Genomic DNA, 21,981 nt, shown 5'->3' with positions numbered 1-21,981 from the left:
AATACCCGAAATGAAGCTACTCAAGGCCTCAAATCGCCGAATGACGCGCTAGAGCTCAAAACGACCGGTCGGATCATTACAAGACTTCATTATTAACTTTTAAAGATCTTGACCATGGGCTTTTAAGGATCTTTTCAAGAACTTTTATTAGTCTTCGCCACAAATTTTAAAGGTCTTTATCGCAGACTTTTATGGGCTTCACCGCAAATTTTAAAGGTCTTCACCGCAAAATGTTAAAGGTCTTCACCGTGAACTTTTAAAGATCTCGACCATGAGCTTTTAAGAATGTTTGCGCGAACTTTTATGGGTATTCGCCACAAATTTTAAAAGTTCTCACCGCGAACTTTTAAAGGTTTTCACTATGTACTTTTAAAGATCTTGACCACAAGCTTTTAAGGATCTTTGCGTGAAATTTTACAGGTCTTATAGGTCTTACAGATCTTTGCCTCAAGTTTTAAAGGTATTTATCGCGAACTTTTAAAGTACGTGGTAGTTTGACGAAGTTACTTCCGTTGCCTAAACAGAAAAGAAAGAGGATAACATAGTAAAAATTACACACAAAAAGGGGAGAAGACACTACATGGATACTGCTGCCCCTTAATCTTGCCTTGTTCCGAATTGATGCTTATAATTGGAGAGCAAGAGGCTATTTAAATAGATGTTGAAGGGAAGCTATTGAGAAATATTGTCGATGTGGGACAAGTTGCAACAATTAGTCTCCTAATTGGAATAGGTAGTGAATGTCGGTTGTGCATGGAGAAATCGATATCCAAATTGGTGTAATTCAAAGGTCGGTTAGAGAGTCCTCTTTGAAGTAGAATAAGGCAAATTACATGTTTTATCTTTTCTAACTGGCGGCATGTAGTAAAGCAGAATTGTTTGTCTATTTGTCAAACTATTCAGCTAAGTTAATTTAGAGCTCAAACGACACAAGAAAGAGATTAAAGCAAGATGGGGTACGTGGCGTCACAATTAAAACTACTGGTGAAATTGCATGCCAATAGACATAACATAAGGATGCCAATTTAAAAGAAAAAAAAATACAATTGTACTAAAGGAAGTTCGCAAGCTTAGATGGAACGGAAAGTTGTGTCCTTACAAGCCAATCAACCACGTGCAATCCTTTCCCAATTCAAGAAAGGTGAAATTCCAATTTGTTCAGTTGGTGACAAATGCTTATGAATGTGTATCTGTTGTTACGTATTTCAAGTCTGGTGTTGGATATTTCACAAGTTCACACCAATATAAGTCTTGAAGTAAGGGGCATTTGTAGGCATGTATAATTTATTGGATTCAAATTCAATAAATAACTTGAATTATATTTTAACTAATCCAAATAAATATTATGAGTTATTATAATTAAATTAATTATATAAGTCCAACATATATAAATTAAATAAATAAGTGTTAATTCACTGGGCTAAGGTGATGAGGCCCCTTTTGATACCAAACAATTCTTGAATTCATTTGCTATTTGAAGGACATAACCAAATTTTACATCAAATAGCAAAAATAATTTAATTGATGATGGGGAGGGAACTCCTGTATAAAAGTGGTACACCAAAAGGTACAAGATTTACACTAAAATCGAATGAGCGACGAGAGAAAACTGAAAAGGAACTCAGAAAAAGGAGGTAACCACTAACCTGAGGAAGAAGGATGAGCGACGAGTTAAGGAAGAAGGCGTTACAGGTTCACAACAGACAACAGTCAGGCGTCGGCAACTCTGCAACAGTCGCACATAGGACTAGAGGAGGAACCCTAATTTCTGATTTCTAAGGAAGGTAATAAGGGTTAGGGGAAGACTAGGAAGTGGGAAGTAACATAAGTCACTAAGTCTTAGGTTATGCTTCAGATGGGTTTGGGTAAATTGGGTGGGCTTCATATGGGTATTGGGTTTCAGATGAGTAATAAGTTTTGGACTCTCAAGAACCCATATGTTCAAAACTATTTTTCTCAACTCATACTCAAAATTTCGATTTTTCGGTTTAATCGAAAATCGAAACACCAAAATCGTAAACCGTACCGAAAAATCGAAATTTAATAATTTAAAAACCGCGCACCGACCGAATAATCGATTAAACCGAAATCGAAAAATCAAATTTCACGGTTCTGCCGGTTTTTTCGGTTTAGTCGGTATTATGCCCATCCCTAGTTGGGACTATGTCCAATTTTAGATTCTATTTTCTTTTCTTTTGAGCTGTACATATCTCTTTAGTAATATTTTTTTTAATTAAACCCCCCCCCCCCCCCCCCCAAAAAAAAAAACAAATGAGAGTACGGGGGCACACGACTGTTCATTTGGGCTGTTACAAGAATGCAAATAGTTATTGGGCCACACAAATTGCTAACTAGATTTGGCAGAAATAACACCAGATAACCACTTTATAGGGCTGTTATTTAGGAATTAGCCAGTGCATACTTGAATTTATGTTTTCAATTCAATTTTTCAGGACAAAAATATCCTAGATTGTCCTGAAATTAAGATTTTTAGTTTAAAATTTTAGGACAAAATAAATGCGGACTAATTTCTAAATAGCATCCCTGAAAATGACTATCTGTGCACTTGGCTATATTGATAGATCCACTCCACAAGCCCAAATAAATCCTACCATTTTTCCTTTTTTAAGTTTTCCATTTTTTTTTCATTGTGTATGATCAGAGTGATTCTTCAGAAGTCTTGTCTTCAAATACATTAAATTGTGCAACATAATACGAAAGGTTGAGCAGTAAGTAGTAACTATCCCTTCGTCCTTAATGGTCTAAAGGTTTGAGCTCCGAAAACGAATTTGCGTTTGCTAGATAGCGTATTATTCTCCAAAGCGGGATTTCACGAAATGAATTCAAATTAGTCGGGCCCCAAAATACGTACCGAATACTGAGTGATTTTTTTGTTTGTTTAAATAATGTGCCACGTCATTGATGATGGTGCTTTAACAAGTGATGACGTGAAAGGAAATATTCCGTATCCTCTCCCTGCCCAATCTTATCTTTTTTTTATTGAAAAACAAATGCAAGTTCAATTGGCATGGGAATGTTTATGTTGGTGATGTTGATGTCCAGAATTATTATAGGAAGAGTGATTTGAAATTTATAACCAGCGAGTAAAGCGAGTGAAATTTATTATACATATACGAAGTGTTGTTTAAAAAACTTTTATAGATTGTCCATTGTTTCAACTCTAAGTACCCTATAAACGAACTTCGCTAGAAATCTTCTATTTGCTAAAATTTTAATAATTATAAAGCATAAAAGGATAACAAAAAAATTAATTTATAGGATTATATTTATACTGTGAACGTAATTTAATATGTTTCGTACAAGTTACTAATTTTATCTTTGTGACAATTATATGTAATTATCTTTCGTATGATCTGATAATACAAAAATTCATCGGAATATAAAATCTAAACACGAAATAAAACAAAGGAAAGAACAAAGGAAAAATTAGGTGGAGCACAACGTGCTCACAATATGGAACCACGTTACATAAAAAACATGCCATGCCTTACCTAACAATAAATTAAATAATTTGCTGTTTGATTTCTAGAATTTTTGTCCAAAAATCATTCAGCACGTATTTCTCTGTCCCTTCTTTGTTTATTACAATAGACAAAGGAAAAAGGACAAGAAAAAAGGAGAGTGATCAAACTTCAGATTGAACGAATCTAATCATATGATTTGCCACTTAAAATGTGGCTAAAATCAGATTACTAAAGTTGTATTCACATTATGGGGGAATAAATTAGCTGTAATAACCTACATGATTCAGCAAATGAATTAAAGAATAATTTGAAAATGACCTCAAACTACATAAACAAAATAAAGACTTGTCTGTCTGTAAAAGAATGCAGCATATGATAGTTGGGTAGTTAAACAATTTTTTTTATTTTTGTCCTTTTCAAATATTTTTATGTACTAAGTTTGTATATTAAAAATATTGTATAAATCTATACTGAAAATTAGATAGGTTAACTTTCATATTACTACCTGTGATACTATTTTCACGAGGGGAGGAATAAAAGAAGAATAAAAGTATGTCTGGTATGATCATTTTTGGCATTTGGCCAACAAAGGGAAGATTAAGGGAGCAGAAGGGGTTCATCTGAAACCTTGCCGGAAAATTACGGTGTACATATAAGGTAAAGTTCGGTGTCTCTATTTATTTATATTTTAGATCTCCTTTACAAAGTCCAAAAATATAATTCAGTGATCAAGGGTTTCAAAACTTTTGTGAGGTCAATTACCATAAATTTTTCTACCAAAAGGAAGAAAATCACTTTCATAACTCATAAACGAAAGCCATTTTCTCTACAATAATCAACTTTTAACGCCATATTGTTTGCTTAGCTACACTTATAATTATTATTAATCTTTAGTATGTAAAAGTTCAATCAAAATACTTTCTAGTTGCTACTTGTAACAATCTTTAGGAGTATAATTTTTTCTAAAAATAGTTTTTCACTCATCATTCAAAAATAAAAAATTATTCTTTAAGAAAATATTATAACTTCTGTCATTTTAAATACACTAAACGCTATTCGATTAAACAAATAAAGACGCTTAGACCGACCACGGTTTAGGCTGCAGTTTAATTTGGGGGGGTTGGTTGGTGCGGAGGTTATGATTAGGAAAGAAAAAGATAAGGAGAAAAGAAGTTTACATTTAAGAGTTAAGACAACTAATTTAACGAACTTTACCTCTTTAACCCTCTTATGCCACCTGTATAAATTCATGTCTTCTTCTTTCCAAACCTCTCATTCAATTCTTATAAAACTCTGCAACAAAATATATGCAGATCTTCCTTAATAGGATCATAAATATTACCTAGATATATAGGATAAAAGTTATAACACATTCTTGAAAAAAAATATTGATCTATATATTATATAATGGCTGAAGACCTTTTAGAAAATGCAGCATTTGGAAGGAAAAAAATGGTGAGAATAGAATCAGCGACAGCAAGAGGGTTCAAGAGCCTGCATTTTCTTGATACTAAAACAGGCAAAGAAGCAGATGCTTGGAAAAGTGTAGAGAAAAGATTTCATCAAAATGCTGTTAATGAGATTCTTTTTAGAGACAAATTTGGAGCATGTATAGGTATTTTTTTTGACCAATTGATATTCATGTTAGTAAATATTTTGGTGAATGTGACATAATTTTGTTTGGTTTTTGCATGAAAGGTATGGGAGAAAGCAAGGAATTTGCTGAGGAGTTGTTTGATACATTGGCAAGACGAAAAAAGATCAATGCAGAAAATGGGATAACAATTGAAGAACTTAGAGAATTTTGGGAAGATATTTCAACTAAATGCCCTGATACAAGGCTTCATATTTTCTTTGATATGTAAGAATTTGTGCTTTTTTTATTTTTCTTGTGTGGAGGAACTAAACATGACCATTTTGAAGCACATATGAATTCAGAATTTAAAATCGATGGTTTTAGCTTTTAATGTTTTAGGACTGAACTCGTCGTACTTTTGAAATTATGAGTTCTCAATTTAATATTTGTTGAATTTTAGTGTTTTTTTCATGTATGTATTTATGTTCCGTGTCAAAAATACTGGTTCAGGTGAACTCATTGTTCAAAAGCTCCATTTGTCTTGTAGGTGTGACAAGAATGGTGATGGAAAACTATCAGAAGAAGAGGTCAAAGAGGTGAGGAAAAACATACCTTGTGAATTTGTTATTTCTTCTTTTGTGAGTCAATGTACTTGATATTTTTGTTTGAAAGGTTCTAGTGATGAGTGCTGCAGCCAACAAATTGACAAACTTCAAGCAACATGCACCAACATATGCAGCTTTAATTATGGAAGAGTTTGATCCTGATCATTTAGGATATATTGAGGTAATATTCCACTCAAAGATGGCCATCTTTTTATCCAAGTCTTCTTTATTTTTTAAAATCTTCAAGTTTGTAACAGATATGGCAACTTGAATCTCTACTAAGAGGAATGGTAGGATCAGAAGATGGAAAAAAGAACATGAAAAGATCACAAACACTAGCAAAAACCATGATCCCTAGACAATATAGAACTCCAGTGAGCAAATTCTTGACGAAAACCTTAGAGAAGATACACGATAACTGGAAAAGAATTTGGGTCGTAACGTTGTGGTTGTCTATTAACCTGATATTATTCATATGGAAAGTTCAACAATTTAAGGGGAGAGCAGCTTTCAAGATTATGGGTTATTGTGTTTGTATAGCTAAAGCTGCAGGGGAAACTCTCAAGTTCAATATGGCTCTCATTCTCTTACCAGTATGCAGAAGAACTCTTACTCAACTTAGAGAAACTTTCCTTGGTTCTATTATACCCTTTGATGATAACATCAATTTCCATAAAATGATTTCCTTGGGAATTACTCTAGGGACTTTTATTCATGTTTTATTTCACACAAGTTGCAACTTTGTGAAATTAGTATCCTGCCCGAAAAGCAAATTTATGACGGTTCTTGGAAGCAATTTTGACTACCACCAACCGACTTACATGGATCTGGTAGCATCTATTCCAGGCGTAACGGGGATACTAATGACCCTTCTCATGCTTTTCTCCTTCACATTGGCAACACATTCATTCCGAAGGAATGTCATCAAATTGCCATGGTCATTTCATCATTTAGCAGGATTTAACGCGTTCTGGTATGCACATCATCTGTTGGTACTCGTATACGTGCTCTTGATCCTACATGGCTACTTCATATTCCTCACCAAAGAATGGTATAAAAAGACGGTATGTCCACTTGCATTTTCATAGCCTCATCACACTTGTTAACTTGGTATTGAAAGAAGAACTTGTAGTAGTGTTATTTGATGACCACGAAACATGCACATATATCGTATTGTGTCCAAATAATATAACATGAATATAACCTCTTTACTCTTGACAGCTAGAAACACTGTTTTTTCAAGTTAGTTAAAGAAATTTCTATCGCGATGCTTGTGATTGAACAATCAAGAATACCTCTGATATGCAGACATGGATGTATCTTGCAGTCCCAGTACTTCTATATGCTACAGAAAGAGTTCTAATCGTCAATGAGAACCGCTACCATGTGAACATCCAAAAGGTTTAGTTTCAAGAAGTTTACATCAATTTATGAAAAACTCTTGGTAATTGCAGATATGCTAAATTCAGCATTCATTTATATGCCCGAAAACAAAAATGCAGGCTGTTATGTATACAGGAAATGTACTAGCAATGTATATGAGTAAACCTCAAGGATTCAAGTACAAGAGCGGGATGTACTTGTTTGTTAAATGTCCAGATATATCAAACTTCGAATGGTAATTGAAGAACAAATTATCATCAAACAGATTCAATATTGCCAATATCCTTGTGCTAAGAAATTTCTATTTAACTCTTACAGGCATCCATTCTCTATCACTTCTGCACCAGACGACAACTATTTAAGTGTCCATATACGTACATTAGGAGACTGGACTACAGAGCTTAGAACCAGATTTCAAAAGGTATTGTACTATGTTACTACGTCGCATTTCTAAAAATAACTTTTACTCTTCATTTTGTGAGGTGTACAAGACTTGACTGAATAAAGAAAGATATGAACAAATGCCATATCAAATTTGGAAAACATAGATTTAGCCATATGATTGCTGGTTTGACCCTCAATTGTAAAATCAAGTTTAACAATTAGCAGAAATGAATAAGGAATTTAGACTTTTTACTCTTCTTGTGCTTTGCTTTTGGGATTCTAAAGCTCGTATTTGCAGGCTTGTCAAGCGACACAATCAAGGACGAAAAATCTTATTAGAATGGAAACTAAAGCATATAATCCACATGATGCCGAACAATCTCAAACCGAGTATGCTACAATGTCTATTGTCTACACTTTTCCTTCTTCATGTATTAGCATTAGAACTTATATCTTATCTTTCGAGGCAGGTTTCCACGTATCATTATCAAAGGGCCTTACGGTGCACCAGCTCAGAACTATAAGAAATATGATATCCTTCTGCTAGTTGGCTTAGGAATTGGAGCAACACCCTTTATCAGCATTATAAAAGACATACTAAACCAAGAATCGGGACATGTAAGAGTTCGTGCATATAGCAGTATTTTTGTTAAAATAACCAGAGACACAAGAAAATATAACTTAATCTAATAACTGCAGAGTCAGAAGGATGATGAATTATCTAGCAAGAAAGGTCCTCAAAGAGCATATTTCTACTGGGTGACACGAGAACAAGGATCATTCGACTGGTTTAAGGGTGTAATGGATGACATTGCTGAACATGACAAAAATGTTGGTTTTTTGAATCCTGAGTTCTCAATAAGTTTCCTCAATTAGTACAAAGTTGGACTGATACATTTTTCATGTTCATGGTATTTTGAAATTCTCCAGGAAGTGATAGAAATGCACAACTACTTGACTAGTGTTTATGAAGAAGGAGACGCTAGATCAGCACTTATCGCTATGGTGCAGTCACTGCAACATGCTAAAAATGGAGTTGATGTTGTCTCAGAAAGCCGGGTATTCTGTTTATTTCCAATTTCCAGTACTCAAATATAGTAGTTTCAACTTTTTACTAAAATTGTTTCAACACTTGATGTTTGACAGATAAGAACACATTTCGCTAGACCAAATTGGAAAAAGGTGTTCTCTCAATTGGCGGCAGCCCATCCATCATCTCGCATTGGTACGTTTAAAGACATCATGAATCTACTTTGTGTATAAAATTCTTAGTAGCTATGTCTACTGAACATTATGGTAACATTGCAGGTGTGTTCTACTGTGGAAGTCCAACACTTACCAAACCACTCAGAAAGCTGTGTCAAGAATTTAGCTTAAATTCATCCACTCGCTTCAACTTCCATAAAGAGAACTTCTAGAATATAGTACTTTCCCATCTTGAGATTTCACTACAATATCAATGTATTTTCAGTTTAAATTGTAATATATTGTTAGCTGTATAAGTATAGGGAAATTTAGAAATGGACTTTGATTTGCTGCTAATATCTACATTCACTATCAAGTCATTATGTATCTCTCAATTCAAGAATCAGGTGATAGTATAGACCATGTTCACTAATCTTTCAGTAGCACAAGTCTTTCTGCAGAAGTCCGTGCTCGTCTTGTGGATAAACCTATCTCATTCTGCCCTTTGGTTGATTTTTCCTGTTTCAGACCTAGTATGTCATTTCAGTTATCTCAGAAGCCTACTTCTTCTGTTTTTTTCTTTCTTTGATTTGTTTATTATTTATTACGTTGGGAATAAGGGAAGGGAAAATGGGGAAGGGGATTACAAGGTGGGGAATCGAACCCTTGTCAACAAGGTGAAAATTAAGTAACCAACCAATTCAACTACTAAGATTCCGCTCCTACTTTTTCTGAAATATTGTTGTCTATCCAACACTTTCTCTGAATCAGGTTTGTCTGAGATAAGGCTGGCATGTGGGCCGGTTCCGGGCCTAAACGGGCCAAGTGGGTCGGTCCAAACGGTCCCGGTCCCAAATTAAACAGGTCAAACGGTCCCGGGCTAAGTGGGCCCAACGATTTTTTTTTAAAAATTAAATAGAAATTAGAGACAAAAAGATGTTTAAAAAAATATCTAAGACAATGCATTGTAAATTTTATTATAGAATTGTGACCTAAATTTTTTAATTCAAATTTGAAGTATAAAGACAAAAATATAGTAAAGAGATATTCAAAGCAATGCCTTGTAATTTTATTATAGCATTAAAAAAATGGCAATATCTTTCTTAGTCTTCCTTCCCCCTATGAAATGAGTACAACAAGGTGCTAATACCACCATTGAGAAGAAAAAGAAACTTATCAAGATGTGCCAAAATACAAGTTACATAATACATACTAATTTTTGTTCATACAAGTTACATGGTATCTCTTACAAACTTTATAAATCCATCAAGGTCCGAAGTAATTTCCGTTGGTGGTGGCGGAAAAGTAGCTTGGTCATCGCCGCTTCCGGGCGAAGCAGCATCTTTCGCAAGTTCGGCTAGCATTTCTTCGTAAGCTTTGCCTTCCTCTGGTTGTGATTCAGCAAGTCCAAAATTTCTTCTTTCCGAACGGATCCATTATCTAAAAAGTACTGATTTTTCCAAGCTCTCCCCCATAGACGCCCTATAATCATCGAGTTGAAGTCTTGATTGACTGAAAGCGCTCCCTGATGCTACTGCTGAAGCTTGAATATTTAAAATATCTCGGGCCATCCTTGAAAGAACCGGAAAGTATTTTTCTTTGTCCTTCCACCATACCAAAAGATTAAAGGAGTCGTCGAGATTCACTTCCTCAATTCCTTGCGACAAATAAACTTCAAGCTCATTTAGCTGTGAAAAATCACTACTACTAGAACCTTGAGAACCCCTAAACCCCACCCAAGCACTAAGTGCTCTTACTCCCGCAGTTATTTTAGATGATTGAGAATCAGAAGAAGACGGAGTTGGAACATTTGGTCTAGCATGATTTAATGCAACTTGATAAGCATTAAAAATAGTTTGAGCATTTATTATAATTGAGGCTATTACTTCCGGAAGTTGAGACAACTCTTCATCTTCAAGTGCTAAACCATTATAAACAGTTTCATACCAAAATTGAGGACCATTATAAACTATTATCGCTATCAAGAATAGCAGGTGTAGGACGGATATGAGGTTTGGTTCGGGGAGCCTGGGGCAGTAGAGGAGGAACAAATTGAGCACTAGATTCGCCACTCTTGGATTTTCTCTTATTTTTACCAAAAAGGTTGTTTAAGGAAGCCATCTTAATTAATCAAGTAATAGAAAATAAAACAAACAAACAAAACTATAATATTAAAACTTAAGAGTTGGAACGAGTTTACCGAATTGACGAACAACTTGTTGAAAATTGATTATCGTTGAAGACTTGAAGACTTCAATTCACCAACTTCACAAATTATAACAATAAAGTAAGCAATAGTAGCAATTATAGAAGAAAATTAGAAAGAGATTGTGATAGATTGATGATTTTATAAGAAAAATGAAAGAATGAGGGGGTATTTATAGTTGAAAATAAGGAAAAGGTATAATTATAAAAAGTTTGGAGTTAAAACAAAGTTGGGGGAGGGGGGTAAATGACTATTTTATGACAGCCCCCAACGGCTAGATTTTAAATTTTAGATTTTTTTTTGAAATTTGACTGTTGGGACCGTTTGGCCAGCCAGAGACCGGTCCGGTCCCGGTACCAGCGGTCCCAATTGTCGAACCGGCCCAGAAGGTCCTGGCACGTTTGGCCCGCGATCCCGGGCCGGTCCCGGTCCCGATCCTGGACCGACCCACTTGCCACCCTTTGTCTGAGATGTAGCCTTATGTACGTAAGAGGGCTAAACATAGTATAAAAATAATATTCCTATAGTAAGAGTGTACTATTGAAAAGTTTACTCTAATGTATGTGGAACTTGCCTTATTCTTTCTTTCTTTGGTTGTAATGATTATGTGACACATTTCATTTTTCGTGTAAAATTGTCTTTTGCCAGGTCATCTTGCAGCTAACTATCTTCCTATTATCTTTTTTCTTCTGAGTGTCTTATCCACGATCAACAACTATAAAAATACTACTTCGTAGTCCTGTTCTGATTGTTCTTTTTCTAGTTTTCGTCCTCTGAAAGCATAACACTTCTTATTGTTAATCGTCACTTTAACTCATGCTCTGTTAATATTTTTTAAGACGTATCAATTATTCAATTTTTTAAATATTTCTCTTCACATACATTGTGCTCTGAATCACTTGGTACACTCCCTAAACATGAATCTTATTTTGTTGCTGCTATTATTTTCACCAAATAAACACCTCCCCTTTATATTTTTACTATATTCTCACTTGCCACCGGAATTATTAGTGACTCCAAGAGAAAAAGAATTGATGGGAATAAATCCCCTACAGAAATAATATTCACAGTTATAAAAGCGGAATAATAACGTAGTACCGAGATATGGTAATTAACAAGAATAAAAAAGTGACTACGATACCAAGATTTTTACGTGAAAAACCCTTTTGAATAAAGAAAAAAACCATGGCCCCGAGACAAGACTCAAAAGATAACCCTCTTTTAATTTTCTCACTTCACTACAATATCGCTCACTCTCTATTTTTCTCACAGACTATTTTCTTATATCTTATTTGTGAAACCTCACTCTTTCTTTCTCTCTTTGTTGGTGTGTAGAAATCAGAGTTGAAGCTCTCCTTTTATAGCCAAAGTCTCACTCTCCAAAGCCTACTATATTTGACAATTTGCACATATTTTTTCTTCTTTTTCTTCAATGTTGACAATTCAACAAATTTGGCTACCAAACCAAAGAAATTCAACAAAGTTGGCTACCAAACCAAAGAAATTTTCCTTAGGCACATGCCTATTACTTTGGCTATTGAATGATATGGACCCCATCAATCTCCCCCTCCAGTCTCATTTATCTAGAGGAGGTAACAATGTCTTCTAGTTTGAGTGTATGCCGACAAGTTCTTTGCATAGCTCGAACTTGTCTCTTGATACCACCTTGGTCAGCATATCTGTGGTATTATCACTTGTAGAAATCTTCAAGACTTTTAGACATTCATTCTCTACCATTTCTCTAATCCAATGATATCTCACGTCGATGTGTTTGGTCCTTGCATGATATATGGAGTTCTTGCTAAGGTCTATTGCACTTTGACTGTCACAATAAACGACATACTCCTTCTGATGCAATCCAAGCTCTTGAAGGAACCGTTTCAACCATATCATCTCCTTACCAGCTTCAGTGGCAGCAATATACTCCGCTTTAGTTGTAGAGAGTGCGACACACTTCTGTAACTTCGACTGCCATGATATAGCCCCCCCCTGAAAATATGAACAAATATCCAGTAGTGGATCTTCTGTTATCAATGTCACCTGCCATATCAATATCTGTATAGCCCTTCAAGATTGGATCAGATCCTCCAAAGCTCAAACAATCTCCCATGGTACCTCTCGGGTACTTGAGTATCCACTTGACTGCTTCCTAGTGTTCTTTTCCAGATTTTTCAAGGAATCTGCTAATAACTCCAACTGTATGAGCAATATCAGGTCTGGTGCATACCATTGCATACATCAAGCTTCCGTCTGCTAAAGAATAAGGAACTCTAGCCATATTCCCTTTCTCCTCCACTGTTGTAGGGCACATCTTCTTGCTCAACTTTAGATGAGTAGCAAGAGGTGTGCTGACTGGCTTAGCATTCTTCATGTTGAAGTGTTCTAGTATACATTCAATGTACTTCTCCTGAGACAGCCACAACTTTCTGCTTGTTCGCTCTCGAACTATTTTCATACCTAGAATTTGTTGTGCTAGGCCCAAGTCCTTCATATCAAATGACTTGGACAAATCTCCCTTCAACTTTGCGATCAGCCCTTTGTCTTTTTCTACAATTAACATGTCATCCACATACAACAACAATATAATAAAGTTATTCTCAAAAAATCTTTTGAAGTATACACATGGATCAGAATATGTCTTTGTGTAAGTTTGACTTTTCATGAATGAGTCAAACTTCTTGTACCACTGCCTTGGTGCATGATTCTACCCATAACGACTCTTATTCAGTTTGCATGCCATGTGTTTTCTTTTAACTACTTCAAATTCTCCTGGTTGCTCCATATAGATCTCCTCTTTCAAATCTCCGTGAAGAAATGCAGTTTTCATATCCAACTGCTCCACTTCAAGATCTAGCTAGCTGTTAAGCTCAAGATTGTTCGAATAGAAGTCATTTTGACAACATGTGAGAAAATTTCGTCAAAATCAATACCTTTTTTCTGCTCGAAGCCTTTTACCACCAATCGAGCTTTGTATCTAACAAGCTTGTCATTTCCATCTTTCTTGAGTTTAAAGACCTATTTGCATTTGAGTGGTCTTTTTCCCTTTGGAAGTTCAACTAACTTGTACGTGCTATTTTTTTGTAGAGATTCCATCTCTTCTTGCATGTCTTTCATCCACGGGTTCTTTTCTGTATGAGACAGCACCTCCTTAAGACTTTCTAGCTCCCCTTCATCACTAATGAGGACATACTTTGTGGAAGGGTACTTGCATGACTCTACCCTTGGCCTCTCTGATCTCCTCAAAGGTTAAGGTTGTTCTTCTTCCTGAGTGGGGTACTCCCCTTGCTCGACATAATCATCAAGTTGCTCCCACTGCTCAATAACCTCACAGGTTGCTCCCCCTTCTCGGCAACCTCGTCGATCCTACTTTCTACATTTGTGGGATTGTTAGAAGTAGAAGGAATATTAACAAGGTTGGGAATTATACCATTCTTGGCCTTCTCTGACATATCATCAGCAGTTCCAATTTCACTTTCTTGGAAGACTACATCTCTGCTTCTGATGACCTTCTTCTTTACAGGATCCCACAATCTGTATCCGAACTCTTCATCTCCATATCTGATGACTATGCAGGGAACAAATTTATCATCCAGCTTTTTTCTCTTCTCCTTTGGTACATGTGCAAAAGCTCTGTAACCGAATACCTTCAAATGCGAGTAAGACACCTCCTTGTTGGTCCAAACTCTCTCTGGGATGTCAAAGGCCAACAGAACTGATGGACTCCTATTAATCAGGTAACAGGCTGTCTGAACTGCTTCATCCCAGAATGACTTAGGTAGTTTAGCCATTCTAAGCATGTTTCTCACCTTCTCCACAATTGCGCGATTCATCCTTTCGGCTACGCCATTGTGTTGTGGGGTTCCAGAAACTGTCTTTTTATGTCTGATCCCATGGCTCGAACAATACTCTTCAAATTCCCTTGAAGTGTACTCACCTCCATTGTCACTTCGGAGACGCTTTAGCTTTTGGCCTGTCTCCCTTTCCACCATAGCATGAAACTTCTAGAAAACTTGAAACACCTGATCTTTGATTTTCAAAATATAAACCCATAATTTTCGTGAAGCATCATCAATAAAAGTAACAAAATATTTGTTACCGCCCATTGATTTAATTTTTATTGGACCACAAATATTACAATATACCAAATCAAGTATATTCAATTTTCTTTCAGACGATGTCTGAAATGAGACTCTATGTTGCTTACCAAATAAACAGTAGTCACAAGGTTTTACCGTTGTACCTTTGGCATAAGAAATGAGTGATTTCTTGGCAAGAATCTGCAATCCCTTCTCGCTCATATGACCCATTCTTTTGTGCCACAAATCTGCAGAAATCTCATCTTGTACTGCGTTCAATTCACCTTGGCATATTTCTGTATTTGTCCTGTACAACGTACCACGAGCAACTCCCTTTGCAATCACCAATGATCCCTTGGTGAGTCTCCACTTTTGATTTGCAAAATAGTTCTCGTATCCATCTCGGTCTAAAGCAATTTTCGAGATCAAGTTCATCCGCAAATCAGGTCGTGCCGCACGTCCTTTAGAACCAATGTGCATCCGACATTTGTCTTGATACAAATGTCACAGATCCCCGCAATCTTTGAGTAACTTGTGTTACCAATTCTCACAGTGCCGAAATCACCTGCTACATATCTACAAAAAAGATCTCTTACCGGTGTGACATGGTAAGATGTTGGTGTATCAACCACCCATTCTGACTCTAGACCTGACAAGTACATGCATTCCCCATCCTCATTTATAAAGAGGACAACATTATTATTGTTTTGCACCATGGCTGTTGTGTTGTCGTCATTCTTCTGGCCACTGCTTTCACCTTTGCCCTTCCTTGGATTTGGGCAATCTCTTTTGAAGTGACCTGGTTGATCACAATTATAGCAATTTCTGGCTCTTGATTTGGATCGGTTCTTAGACTTCCCACGAGCTCCGGATCTACCATAGTTTCTCGAACTTCTTTGGTAACTCCTGCCTCTACCTTCTGTGATGAGAGCCTGTCCTTGATTTTCAGGCTTCTTTCTCATCTTCTCATTGAGTAGAATAGCCGATGTGACATCTTTCAATTCAATGGTAGTCTTATCGTGCAGGATGGTTGTTGTCAAATTATCGTACGAAGATGGCAATGAGTTCAACAACAAGATGACTTTATCTTCTTCCTCAATTTTCACTCCGAGATTGGCGAGCTGTGTGATTAGTCCGTTAAACACATTTAAATGTGACAAAAAAATCATACCTTCACCCATGTGTAGGGCGTATAGCTGCTTCTTCAAGTACAATTTATTTGTCAGCATTTTGGACATGTATATGCTTTCCAACCTTGTCCAAATGTCACATGCGGTGTCTTCATCAATGATGTTATTTACCACATCATCTGATAAGTGCAACCTGACTGCACTAGCAGCCCTTTCATCCAAGTCAGCCCAATCCTTAGCTTTCATGGTATCAGATTTTTTGGCATCAACATCTAGTACCTTGTGTAGTCCTTGTTGGATGAGCAGATCCCTCATCCTTCTTTGCCATGTTGAGAAACTGCTATCTCCGTTAAATTTTGCTACCTCGTACTTTACTCCGGACATTTTTATTTTTTACCAAGTATAGTACTACCGACAGTGAATAGTATTTCTGTGAACTAGTAGAACCTGTGCTCTGATACCAGTTGTTGGGAATAAGCCCCCTATAGAAATAATATTTACAGTAATAAAAACGGAATAATAACTTAGCACCGAGATATGGAAATTAACAAGAATAAAGGAGTGACTACGACACCAAGATTTTTACGTGGAAAACTTTTTAAAATAAGGAAAAAAATCACTGCCCCGAGACGAGCAACTGATATCACTATAGCAAGAAATTTTACACTTTGTAGGTCCGAGTCAAATACTTCAAAGACCACTATAACACTAAAAAAAATAACCCTCTTTTGATATTCCCACTTCGCTACAATATCGCTCACTCTCTATTTTTCTCACAGACTATTTTCTTATATCTTATCTGTGAAACCTCACTCTTTCTTTCTCTCTTTGTTAGTGTGTAGAAATAAGAGTTGAAGCTCTCCTTTTATAGCCTAAGTCTCACTCTCTAAAACCTATTATATTTGACAATTAGCACACACTTTTCTTCTTTTTTCTGCAATGTTGATAATTCAACAAAGTTGGCTACCAAACCAAAAAAATTCAACAAAGTTGGCTACCAAATCAAAAAAATTCAACAAAGTTGGCTACCAAACCAAAAAATAATTGCCTTAGGCACATACCTATTACTTTGGCTATTGAATGAGATGGACCCGTAAAAAATGACTACCTTGAATGCCTCGTACGCAATTTAAAGATAAAGATATCTCGTATGCTCACTTACAATTTTGCTAGTGAAAGTGGCCTTACAAAAACTTTTTGTATATTATTTATATATTTACTATGCAATTTATTTTAGTAATTTTTTTCGTAAAAGTTATATGAACTAAATAACTTTCGAATAGTGTCATATTTAGAAGACATCTAATTTTGTAATACTCAATTTTTAATTTAGAAGTGGAAATATTTAATATTGTAATGTGGTAAGGGATTATTCATATAGTTAGATCGAACTAATTTGAAATTGAGACTTATGAAAATAATTACATCTTAATTGATTGTGAATTCTTTATATGAGTAATTATGTTTAAAGTATAATATAATACAAATATAATTTAAACAAAATTATGAAAAAAATGCAAACTTGATCGGCGGTCGGTCTAACTTTGGACCGGAAAATGTCTTTTTTCTTCGAAGCAGCGGTTCACTACCTGCTGCTCTTTCCCTTGATCTGATTTCCTGCAACATCAGATCGTTCCTCTTGAAACAACACGGATAATTGGATTTTAGCTAGTAAGAAGCCATTTTAGCTAAGTTTTCTTCATTTTGTGCATTCAAATTTGTTGGATTTTGTTTTTTGAAAAAACCATTAACTCTTTGTTAGTCTCATTTTTTTCTAATATTGCCTCTTTTAAACTTGATCGATTAAGCTGCTGTTAACATTGGGTGTTGAGGTGTAATGATGGGTTTCACAAAAAGTTGAATCTTTTCTTATTGCAATGCTACGCTACTTCTGTTTTTTTTTTTTTTTTTTTTTTAAGAAATAAATTTCATGTGGAACATATATAATGATGTTGCCTTTATTTTCTTTATCTATTAGATTTATCAGGTGGTATATTATTGTGGTTAATTTGTTGATGCTATTTAGAATATAAAAATTTGTTGATGTTCGTTTGAATTTTGGAATTTTCACTTGAAATCATGGTAAAACTTTTCTAATTATGGAGCCAAGATTGAACCAAGAGTTGGGTTTCATATCAAGACAGGGCTTGAATTCAACTCCTTTAATAGATTCTAGACGATTCGATACTGTTATGAACCCAAAATGAACTCAATATGGAGGAGAAATGAATTTTGCTGTTACTCTAATTAAGTAAAATGTTAGGCATTCTCAAGAAGATCTGCTTAGCATACTTTCAGCAGTACTCATGAGTGGGATAAATCATATATATGCCTTTATCTGAATGGTTTTTTTGAGCTGCATCTCATAAGCCTCAATCTATGTTGGTAACCGGGAAGTTATGTACAAATGCCATGTGAAGGAGGTCATCTGACTTTCTGATTAGTTATGCAAGAATGTAGGATGTTCTTCTTTCAATAGTAAATCCACTAATGTGGTAATAATATCTATTGAGTTGTGCTAGAAGCTATAGGATTCTTTTTTATTTTTATTTTTAAATCAGGATAATAATTTGGTTTAACATTCCACTACCTATATATGTTTGTCAGAAGTGTAAATGCATTACACATATTATGTGTCTACGCGTCTAGTGAGTCAATGCCTAATTGCCATTCAACCTGTTCAGATCTGCGATGGAACTTCATGATCTTCTGGCACGATGTTTGGTGATGATCGTTGCAGTGATACGAATTTCTACGATCAGCTCATGTCTTGGTACTGCAGTATCAAATGAAGTAAGTGACTTAGCTGCTGAACAAGCTCAAGATGTGCAGTTATTTCTCAATGCATGTAATTCGGGTGATAGTAATATACTAATTTACAGAAAACTGTAAATGGCGTTGCCAACAAAACTTTTAGACTCAATTGAATCTTACAACCATTAATTTGTTTCAATAATTCTTAGTAACTTTTTTTTCTCAACAAAAAAACATCTCTTAGTAACTTTCCTCCGATCTTCTTCAGGTCCTTGCACCTTATCTTGATAAATATGTTGCAAAATCCTACTTTAGCAAACATGACAATTTGGTAGACTCAAAGTTTGAAGATTTCATTGCACATGACATTCTGTCCGGCGCCTGTGTATTGCTGCAAGACAATGTCAAATTAGCACCAAAGCTGTCTGCTTTACGTCGAAAGCTGATTGGTGAAGGCTCCCACCGGCGTCTGTCATCATCTCTCAGATTGAAGATGTCAGCGGAGTACCTTTCTAGCCCTCCAAAATCTTGTGAGGTGATAATTGTTGAAAGACTGCCTTCTGGAGTCTTTGCAGATCCTTTTGAGCTACAACACCTTGTGCAGCGTGGTGGTAAATTACTATCAGATTATGTAGGTTTCTACCACTGCAACTCTTGATTTTGAGGCTTGTCCGTGTCCATATTTTGTTGCAGTTCTTAGGGAGGCTGCTGTATTTGGAGATACAAATTTAGAGTTACCCTCATTTCGGTCAAACAGGTCACTTGTTGAGGTTCATCTGAAAATGGGTTCCAATTTGATATCAGAACAAAAGGATGAACAGGAAATATACATGGAACTCCCTCTACATGCACGTTATCAGGTACATCACATAAAACATTCTCAAAATTATGTAGGAAACTCTAAAGTACGTCTCAGGCTTCAAAGGTAGTCATTTTATTCCCCTGAAGTTATTTGATACTTTTACAAGAAAAGCTGTAAGTTACCATAATTTTGGTCACTTTTTGTTTGGGGAGGTACATGTACATTTATTTAGAACCTTCTCAACTATTGACTGTAACATCCCAGCTTTTTCTTGGCAGCCACTAGGACACGGATTCTCAAGAGTTGAATTTGCTTCACCTGACTTGTTTCTGCGCTGCAACGCTAAAGGAAATCAACATGCCTCGAGCTGTTTGTTTTCGCTAGGCAAACAGAGTGCCGAATCAAATGATAGTCATCCTGTGTGGGAAGTACCATGCGGAAGTAGAGAACACATGGAAGTTGTATCTGCTTTTACTTTCATCTCAGCTGTTTTATCAGCTCTTCTTATCATTGTTGCCTCAGTTAGGTACTCTCATGACACAGCGTGTAATGCCTTGAAACTGCCGTGAATAATTAAAGACTTTAGCAAGCTTTTCTTTCCCCTTTCTGGACTAATTAACCATTGGCAAGAGAAACTCACTTGATGTTAGGTAGACTGATAACCTCCATCAGTTATAGCTGCTACTTATCTATGTTTTAAAATGTTTTGTTTCTTTTGTCGTTATTAATTTCTTAGATCAACTACATTTGTGTTAAACTTTTTAGGTCATGGGCAACTTCCCATAAGATAGTAGCTCTAATACCTGCTTTCACCTTTGTCCTGGATTTCCTTGCATATATGGTAACTCGTTAGCTTCGTGATTCATCTGGATTAGTTCATCTCAGTTTTTTTGTTTCTTCCTTACATAAAGCTGAATGCTGTTTCGCGGCATTACACGCTGTGTCACCAGAATACCAAATTGAGGCAACAATGATGAGAAGAACTGATACAACAGCTGAGATGAATGCTGTGAAACAGCCGTGAATAATTAATAACTTTGGCAAGGTATTCTTTCCCCTTTCTGGACTAATCATTGGCAAGAGAAATTCACTTGATGTTAGGTAAACTTATAACTTCCATCAGTTATAGCTGCTGCTTACCTGTGTTTTAAAATGTTTTGTTGCTTTTGTCATTACTAATTTCTTTGATCAACTCCTTGCAAGGATAGTGCATAGTAAATTTTTTATGGTGGTTTCCTTTTTCCTTCTTTAATTTCTCACTCTATAAGCTCTCTGGTTTATCCAAAAAAAAACTCTCTGGTCATAGAAGTATGTAGAAATTATAGCCTTTAATGCTGCTAACCGGCAGATCCTTTTAACCCTTGTATATACTAGTCTGTTAGCATCATCCTTGCAAGGAGTTGACATAAAAGGAATATTTTCACGTTTATTTATCTTTATGTGATTATGTTTCATTCATCTTTCTTTGCAAGATTGTTGGCTTTGAATAGATAACTTAATTTATTGGTTGTGACTTGGTGGCAAATTATATGTTTTCAAGTAGTAATTTGCTTGCGCGAGTTGATTACATGATTAGAAGTGAGATTCTCAGTCTTCACAACACATCCTGCCTATACCAAGTCAATGCAAGACTGTAACCCGTAGCTTGCTGGGGGATTTCACTGTAGTTAGTTACTACTATTAAACATCAAATGCATCTGTTTATAGGAGAACTACTTGGTTTTTGGTTTTCTATAATGTTCTTGTGTGACAGAAATCATCCGAAAGTAATCATTTCTGAGCTCGTACGAAAGTGTGGCATTGTCTGCATTGCATGTAGTAAATAGACATAAACTGATCAAACATCCTGATAAGTACAAATAAAACAAGATTGCAGATTTTGGAGTAAGCAGGGTCTGAGAATATTATCAGTTTATCACACAAGACTATTTCTACTCATCTAGTACAGTTACTTGGGATCATATGAGTTTAATTTGTAGATTATTTATCCAGCGAAATAGAAAGGAGAGTGTTCTCTTGATCAGAGTATCTATAGATGTGTCAATGATTGGAAACTATCCGAATTTAGTCCAACATTTGTAATATCTATTTCTAGCACAGTTTGACTTAGTGGTTAAAGTAGAGTTTTTGAGATTATAAGAGGTTTCAAGTCTGAATCCCACTAAATATATTGCACTGAATATAATGGAAAGGCAGTTTTCCTGAAGAAACTGAACAATCAGTAATTTTAGAGAAGGCGGTGAAGAGAATTCCACCTAAGAAAACCAGACTTCATTGGTGCTGCGGAATACAAAAGTTCACTATGCCAAGCCATTTCTTTATATAGAACCGCAGTTTGGAAACTTCAAAGAACAAAAAATCACCAAGTACGTACAATGTATATTATGAAGCATAA

At 35.7% G+C, this 21,981-nt stretch overlaps 2 protein-coding genes across 6 annotated transcripts; both read left to right on the top strand.

Annotated features, from left to right (window-relative positions):
- Window positions 1-4,013: 4,013 nt before the first annotated feature.
- On the top strand, window positions 4,014-9,194 carry LOC107787778 (putative respiratory burst oxidase homolog protein H). 3 transcript variants are annotated; one of them, XM_075222076.1, is made up of 15 exons: window positions 4,014-4,142; window positions 4,921-5,100; window positions 5,184-5,346; window positions 5,609-5,657; window positions 5,734-5,847; window positions 5,924-6,730; window positions 6,975-7,067; window positions 7,169-7,284; window positions 7,368-7,470; window positions 7,732-7,823; window positions 7,904-8,051; window positions 8,133-8,264; window positions 8,364-8,492; window positions 8,580-8,658; window positions 8,742-9,194. In XM_075222076.1, exons 2-15 carry the CDS (start codon window positions 4,938-4,940, stop codon window positions 8,849-8,851), a joined length of 2,298 nt encoding a protein of 765 aa, XP_075078177.1. In that variant the 5' UTR covers window positions 4,014-4,142; window positions 4,921-4,937; the 3' UTR covers window positions 8,852-9,194. The 3 variants fall into 3 exon arrangements, with proteins under 3 accessions (XP_075078177.1, XP_016464870.1, XP_016464871.1); XM_016609384.2 differs by lacking the exon at window positions 4,014-4,142 and having other exon boundaries at window positions 4,760-5,100; XM_016609385.2 differs by lacking the exon at window positions 4,014-4,142 and having other exon boundaries at window positions 4,762-5,100; window positions 5,741-5,847.
- An 8,339-nt stretch (window positions 9,195-17,533) lies between these two features.
- Window positions 17,534-21,720, top strand: LOC107787779 (uncharacterized). 3 transcript variants are annotated; one of them, XM_016609386.2, is made up of 5 exons: window positions 17,534-17,701; window positions 18,715-18,823; window positions 19,053-19,395; window positions 19,478-19,644; window positions 19,865-21,720. In XM_016609386.2, exons 2-5 carry the CDS (start codon window positions 18,722-18,724, stop codon window positions 20,153-20,155), a joined length of 903 nt encoding a protein of 300 aa, XP_016464872.1. In that variant the 5' UTR covers window positions 17,534-17,701; window positions 18,715-18,721; the 3' UTR covers window positions 20,156-21,720. The 3 variants fall into 3 exon arrangements, 1 of the variants encoding a protein (XP_016464872.1); XR_012695028.1 differs by having other exon boundaries at window positions 17,537-18,823; window positions 19,865-20,631; window positions 21,463-21,720; XR_012695029.1 differs by having other exon boundaries at window positions 17,537-18,823; window positions 19,865-20,631; window positions 21,456-21,720.
- Window positions 21,721-21,981: the final 261 nt, after the last annotated feature.

Source organism: Nicotiana tabacum, chromosome 9 (assembly GCF_000715075.1).
Source record: "Nicotiana tabacum cultivar K326 chromosome 9, ASM71507v2, whole genome shotgun sequence".
NCBI lineage: Eukaryota > Viridiplantae > Streptophyta > Magnoliopsida > Solanales > Solanaceae > Nicotiana > Nicotiana tabacum.
This window is presented reverse-complemented; position numbering and strand designations above follow the sequence as displayed.